We start from the raw sequence: 7,318 nt of genomic DNA on the forward strand, positions 1-7,318 counted from the left end.
AGTTTGTTGAGTGACTATTATTAGTTGAGCTACATCAACAGGAGTGTGGATGAAAACGGACATTTGAAAGCAGAGACGGGAGAAATAAAGAGCACAGAGCTGTAGAAGCATTTTTGGCGAATGTCGGGGTCTTCAATGTTCGATTTCACAGCAGCTTTTTCAAACGGCTCTAATGCTGTAAACAGATTTTTGGTGACACCTTAGACATCAATGGAGAGAGAGTGAGACTCATGCCCTAATAAAGCCGCCTGTTGAGACGATACCAAATAAGATGTGCAAAAAACAACCTCATAAAAATATTGAATTATCCTGAAATACATTTTAGAATGAAGTCAATGTCTGTACTACAAATAGAGAACAGACTCAGAGTCATCTCTTTATTTAAGAACCAGATATAAAACAAAACATTTTTAATTATGGATTTAAGAATTTAGTTGTAACGCTCAAAACAAAGTTGAACAGCTAAAATAAATTAATATGAAATAAATTAAAATAAAATATAGTGAAGTAAAATTAAAGTTAATAAAATATATTTGAAAAAATTACATTTATCAAAATAAAATAACATAAATTAAAATAAAATAAAATGAAGTAGGGTAAATTAAAGTTTACCCTAAAGTAAAGCAAAATAAAGTAAAATAAAACAACATAAATCAAAATAAAATGAAGTCAAGTAAAATTAAAGTAAACAAAATATATTTGAAAAAATTACATATATTAAAATAAGATAAAATGAAGTGAAATACAATAAGATACAATAACATACATTAAAATGAAATAATATAAAATGAAGTTAAGTAAATTAAAGCATAGTAAAGTTGAGCAAAAGAAAATAAAGGGAAATAAAATATAGTAAAGTAAAAAAAAAATACAATGAAATCAATTAATTAAAACAGTTAATTAAATTATCTTAATCAAATTAATTGTAAGAATGGTCTGTGAACCTTATTCTAAGGGGGAAATGGCATTTTGGCATTTTAAGAAACGAGTTGAATTCTAAGCATAAAGTTGAATATTCAGTTTAAAGGCCCTGTGAGGAGTTTTGAACTGGCTGAGAAACAGACTGAAAATGATACTGATGCCTCTTTAAGACCTTCAATAGCAAACAAGACCATCAGAAGCAACACTGACACCTTCTCTGTTGTCATTTTTAATGCCTGAAACCGCCCTGAGGGGGTAGGTGTCAGACCAGATGATGGACATCTTCCTTCAGAAACAGCCTTTATTTGACTGTTTTCATGAAAATAATCACATTCCCTGATAAAGTTGACTGTTAAAAGACAACAGGATGAGGTTTTTGTTGAAAACACTACTTTTGCATGTTTAGGACAAGAGATAAGAGGTATCACTTTGTCCACAAGGGGGCGCCAGAATCGACACAAAACAAAAGTTCCTCACAGCAGCTTTAAGTACCAGGTAGAAGGTAACACTGTAATGGATAGGGAAAATACTGCTTTTTTTGTTTAAGAATAAAGTCAACTATTAATTAATTAATTATTAATTAATAATAAAGTGCGTTAGGTCCATTTAGATTAAGAAACATTTTACATATTTAAAAATTTAATTTGAGTTGTTAATTTAACATTTAAATGTAGGAAAATCACAGAGATTAAAGAAGGGTATTCATGAACAGATCCATACCATCCCTGCATTGACTGTCACACTCCATCATCTCATCCTGAACTGACATTCTTGACTGCTGCTGGCATTATAATGCATAATATTCTATATTATATAATTATCTTTGTTATATTACATTATGTTATATTACATTATTATTGTAACTCGACTCACGGTCATATTAGATACCCATATTATTTTTATTTATTGCTTAATCTGTCATTACCAACCATAATCACTCCATGTCAACCTGTCACTACTGAGACATTTTTAATACTGCCTGTAATTACTGCTATTTAATCTGAATTCCATTGTAACATTGTATATATCTAAATTGTATTCTAGCTTTATTTTTCTTTTTTTATTTTTACTTATTTTATTTATTTCTATTTTTACTTACTAATTGAAACTTCCTCTTGATTGTCCTTATGTCTGGGTTGCTTTAACAACTGAATTTACCCCCGGGGGAACAATAAAGTAATATCTTATCTCTTATCTGATCTTATTTAAAGGTGACGATCACACTTTTTTCATCAACATATATTGGTCTAAGAGGTCCCCAAAACAAGTCTTTAAAGTTTATGCTCAAAAAAACACTTTGAAATCAGATTTTGGTCTGCCAGTAAAGCCCTCTCTTCAGTCCTCCTCAGAACACTCTGTTTTCTCTCTGACCACGCCCCCTCAGGAAGTGGATGTGGCCTCAGCTCTCCAGCACGTTGATCTAATATTTACATGTTGGCTGAATATACACGGCTGCTCAGAGATCACGTTACTTCAACCCTCTGAATCTGATCCAGAATCTGATCCTGACGGAGAGGCGCCTGCAGCAGGACCTTTCTGAACCATTGGTCACAGATTTAGTGTTTCTTGTTGTTTTATTTATCAGTATGTCGACGTGTGTGTGGGTACAATGCTACGAACATGTAGCTATGTGGCTATGCTAACTAGCGCTAGCACTTATCCGTGAAAAATAAAAATCATCCACTAGATCTTCAAATCTGCAGACGTGGGGAGTAAAACCGACCTCTGCCAGTAAGGCAGCGGGACCTTTTCTGAACCATTGGTCACAGATTTAGTGTTTCTTGTTGTTTTATTTGTCAGTATGTCGACATGTGTCTTGGTACACAGCTACAGCTACGACATGTAGCTATGTAGCTATGCTAAGTAGCGCTAGCACTTATCCGTGAAAAATAAAAATCATCCACTAGATCTTCAAATCTGCAGACGTGGGGAGTAAAACTGACCTTTGTGTTTATTAAGACAGCCTACAACTAGCATGCCTCCCTCGTAAGCTCCTTGTTAGCACACATGTGTGCAGGGAATGAAAAACGGAGGAGGGGTTGAGTTGTATTTTATACAGTCTATGGGCTGAACAAGCTCCGAGCTCTGACTCCGTGACAGACCGGATATTGTTGTTACTTAACAAAAACACGGAAGTCTGAAACGGCTCGTTTCACACATTTACAGAAAGGTGTAGAAATCAGAACAGGGGGAGGAGGGATTTTTTTCATTCTCGGGGGGTTTGAAGACAGGGACACATATTTCAGGTAGAGAACCATTAAAAAGTCCATTTTGCATGATATGTCACCTTTAACAAAAAGAAAAAATGTCAAATCCTCGGTAAAAGTCTGAGTTTCCTCTGTATGATATTTAAAAGACTAAATTCTTTTTATGAAATGCAAAAAGAAAAAAGCTTGGCTCACTCCCTTCAGCTCTAAACTGGAGTAAGTTATTCACACCTGTGTTTTTTTGAATTGTATTTAAATTAAATGTAGTTTAAAATGCGATATGAACATTCACAGATCATCAGCATAAAAAAAGTCACAACTTCGTTTCAAGTTTCAAGTGTAAACTTTATTCAAGACTTCATGTACAAATGTATAAATAAAACAATCAAGGTCACTACAGTATGACAATACATTATTATTATTAATATTATTATTATTAAATAGTAGAAAAATCGAGATGCCTGCATCTCACACTATACATAAAAATAACAAATAAAAAAAGCTCATAAATAGAATACAAAAACAACCGTAGAAAAATATCAACTGTTACTTAACACTTTCTCGTCATTTAGCTCGTGGCCGAACACTTAGCAGGCACTGTGAATGTAACAGTCTCAAAGTAAGGTCAAAGGTCACACATGGGACTTCCTCTGCACAGTGCATCAGTACAGGACATTTCAAATGCTACAAGCAAAACAAGAAGTATACGTGTTGTATGTCTGACCTCATGGTGGCGCTACAGGTACGAGTCTAGAGTTGCCAAGTGCATACAGTTCAATACGAGTTTGGAACCATTTCCATTACAGGGATGTTGAAGGAATCCCCCCCAATAAGTTAAATAGCTACTTGAGGAGTCACCAAATAAGACGGGTCCATCCTCAGGGGCACATGAATCCTCATATCTAATGATAAGCCCTTTAAATTTGAAGACACCAGATGAGTTAGATAGCTACAGGAAAAGGCACCAATCGTTCATCCTCCCATTGGACAAGGAAGAATTCAACCTAAGGGTTCATCCTCTGGAGAACATGAGTACTTCAAAGATAATATTAAGCAATTTCATTTAACTGATGTTGGAACGTTTCCCCAGATAAGTTGAACAGCTGCTGGAACAGTCTCCACATTCAGTAGGGTTCATCCTCTGGGGAGCATGTAGGAAATGTTGGGTGTAACATTCAAGGTCACAGAGAGAATTTGGATGTCTGAACTGGATTGAACCAAAAACTGGTGGCCTGAGGTAAAGTCCACACTTCATCCTCTGGAGAACTTGAACCTCTGTACCAAATTTTGAACCCTGTCAATCAAAGGTAATGAAATATTTTACCATATAAGTTAAACAGCTACTGGTGTAGTCTTAAATAAGTGGGGTTCAACCTCTGTGGAGCATGAACACTTGTACAAAATGATAAGTTATGAGATAAGTTATTACATAAATAGAAACAGGAAGTCACCAAAAGTGGGATTCATCCTCTTGGGAACATGAATTTAAGCCATTTCATTCTAAGTATCTTTCAGAAAAGTCCCAAGGTTCATCCTCTGAGGAGCATTAACATCTTTAGAACATGTGGAGCCATTCATGCAAAAGGTTTTTTTAAATATTTCAGCAAAACAGTGAAAATGCTTGTAAGGAATTCCCCATGTTCAGTAGAGTGCATCATCAGGGGATCATGCCCCAGAATATGTGCCATAACAGTCGACAGATGTTCGGATGTGAGAACCAAACTTCAAGGCAATCTGTCCGTTACTTAAAGACGTGTCAGTGGTTCCTTGGGGTTCGTTCCTGCAGAAGGTTAATGCCTCAGGCAGTATGATTTGGTCTTGAGGAACCGTAACACTCTTTTGTACCAGTGACCAAAGACTTGTAGCCGTTCAGAGATTTCGACGGAGTACTGGAGCGCTTCAAAGGCTGAGGAGACGTCAGGAAGGGAGGCAGAGGGTGACGGAGGAACCTCCATGCTGATCTGAGGATGGAAAGAAAGAACAGTTCAGGTTTAGGAGGTTCGGGCAGGAGCATGGAAATCAAAACAAAGCAGACTGAAACTACAATGATGTATTTAACACTGTAAAGTCTGAACCATCAAATACATGTCAGAAAATTCTAATTATTTGAAAATTGAGCGTTTATTGGACCTTCGGACAAATTAAAAAAAAAAGAAATTAAAGCCTCAAGCGGCGATGAACAGGCCCTCGCACACCTGCAGCCACCGCCTATGTGAGCCACCGCCACATGTAAACCACCGCCTGATATAAGCCACCACATGATGTGACAGCAAGATCTGAGAGCATATACCGCCTGTGTCCCTTCGGTAGTGCAAATGTTCCAAGCTTTTGGCAGATTGCCAAGAAAACCTCCAAATTTGACAGTCTGCCACGCCCACAATTTTTGTTGGAACAGAATGTCTCTAATAATTTTGTATTGTCAATGTGTCTGCTACAGAATGTGCTTTGTTGGGACTGACATAGAGAAAAAACCTAGGAGGAGCTCTCAAAAGTTTGCACCCTTATTTGGGCGTCATTCTTCACATTCAAAGCTGTATGTGCATTTGATGCACCGCCTGAAAGTCTTCCACGCCCACAACTTTAGTAAGAACAGAATTCCTTTAATAGTTTTTAATCGTCAATGTGTCTGCTATAGAATGTGCCTAGTTTGGACTGATTGGAGAAAACCCTAGGAGGAGTTCTCAAAAGTACGCACCCTTCTTTGGGCGCCATTTTGAATTTTCAAAGCTAGGTGGCGCTCTTCCTGTTGAGTTTCGGATATGGGTGCAGGAGACTTTTTTGTGCGTCCTGATGCCATGAATATGTGTATTCATTTTCAAGTATGTAGCTCAAAATAACCTCAATGGGGAGGGTTTTTTGAAAACTCTAGGGGGCGCTAGTGAGCACATTTTTGAGATTTTTTTGCGAGACCCAGAAAATCTTGCGATTTTCACCATGATTAATGATGGAAATGTTCACTGTGTGGCAGTGCTCGGGCCCTAATTAAATAGAAATGTTCATATATGAGTTGGGTCATATTTGATACATCAGGCATTTTATTGCAAATTTTTAGCCTATTAAAATGTGAGTTTCCTTCAATTTTTTCCCAAAGTAATTTCAAACCTAGAAATATTTTTTTTTCCTATATTGCACGACAGCGTCAAACATATTCTGCAGCAAAAAAAAACTAATTTATTGTATATTTCTTCTCTGAATTGTTCAATTCTTAGGGAAATCAATGAGTAAAAGACAATTATGTACTAGAGAGCCATGGCAACATTCAACCAGTTTGTGGGTTTCATATATAGAAATACAATATGTGTTATAAATATCTCAATTTCGACCTAATTATGTCATTTGAACATGTTGTTAAATAATAAAAAGACTGTATGTTGCTTTATGGAATAATGTAAGAAATTTAATTAAATTAGGATTGACAGATCTCCAAATAATTACCTGCTGTATTAATTTTGATACATACATTTTCAACACGGTTTGACTATAAATGAAGTTATGAAATATTAATTATTTTACCTTTCATCAATCTAGTAACTATTCCTCGTGAAGTTTCAGTAACAATTTGAAAGTTTCTTTCATCCAAACAAAATTGGTAATAATATCCCTGAAAAACCTCGAGTGGGTCTCTGATCCACAGCTGACATTTTGGATGTCTCAAGTGACGTCCTTCTGGTGCATGAGTTACTCACACATGGTGGATTATCTGTGCACTGCATGTATCTGATTGTATACATCAGGCTTTTACTGAAAACATATATCCCCCTGATAATGTAGAGGCCTCAAAAACTGATGTATCAAATATGATACGCTTTCAGTTACCACAAGACAGTACATTCAAGACAGTGATTCAACTTTCCTTCAACAAATGTACTGTTTTATTTTTTAACTGTACTATTAAATACTAGATTTATCTTTAAAAGACTTAAATCAAAATGTAAACAAACGCCTGTTTTCTCCACCGATGTTGTGATAGTTAGAAGCTGGTTCCTGGTGGCGCTAATCGCCCAGTCAGGCGACTTTGCAGAGGGAGAGGTCAAAACTTGGAGACGTATTAAAACTTAATTAAAAATACAAATCAATGCAACAAACTCGATCTCACCTGCTGAAGAGAATGCTTAACCAGGTTGGAGACCTGCAAAAGGTGAGAGCTGGCGCCCTCTGCATGCTGGGAGGACAAACTGAGGTTTTCTTTG

At 36.3% G+C, this 7,318-nt stretch overlaps 1 protein-coding gene across 2 annotated transcripts in view; it reads right to left on the reverse strand.

Moving 5' to 3' along the window:
• Window positions 1-3,586: 3,586 nt before the first annotated feature.
• LOC117828161 overlaps window positions 3,587-7,318 on the reverse strand; it is a 17,042-nt gene continuing 13,310 nt past the window's right edge. For both annotated transcript variants that reach the window (XM_034705167.1, XM_034705168.1), the window contains 2 exons: window positions 7,225-7,318; window positions 3,587-5,089 (listed from right to left, as the gene is read on the reverse strand). The exon at window positions 7,225-7,318 is cut by the window's right edge and continues 74 nt beyond it. In XM_034705167.1, the coding sequence (XP_034561058.1) occupies window positions 4,919-5,089; window positions 7,225-7,318 (265 nt within the window). In that variant the 3' untranslated portion in view covers window positions 3,587-4,918. The remainder of the gene's footprint in view (window positions 5,090-7,224) is intronic.

The sequence above is a fragment of the Notolabrus celidotus genome, chromosome 16, assembly GCF_009762535.1.
Source record: "Notolabrus celidotus isolate fNotCel1 chromosome 16, fNotCel1.pri, whole genome shotgun sequence".
NCBI classification, from domain to species: domain Eukaryota; kingdom Metazoa; phylum Chordata; class Actinopteri; order Labriformes; family Labridae; genus Notolabrus; species Notolabrus celidotus.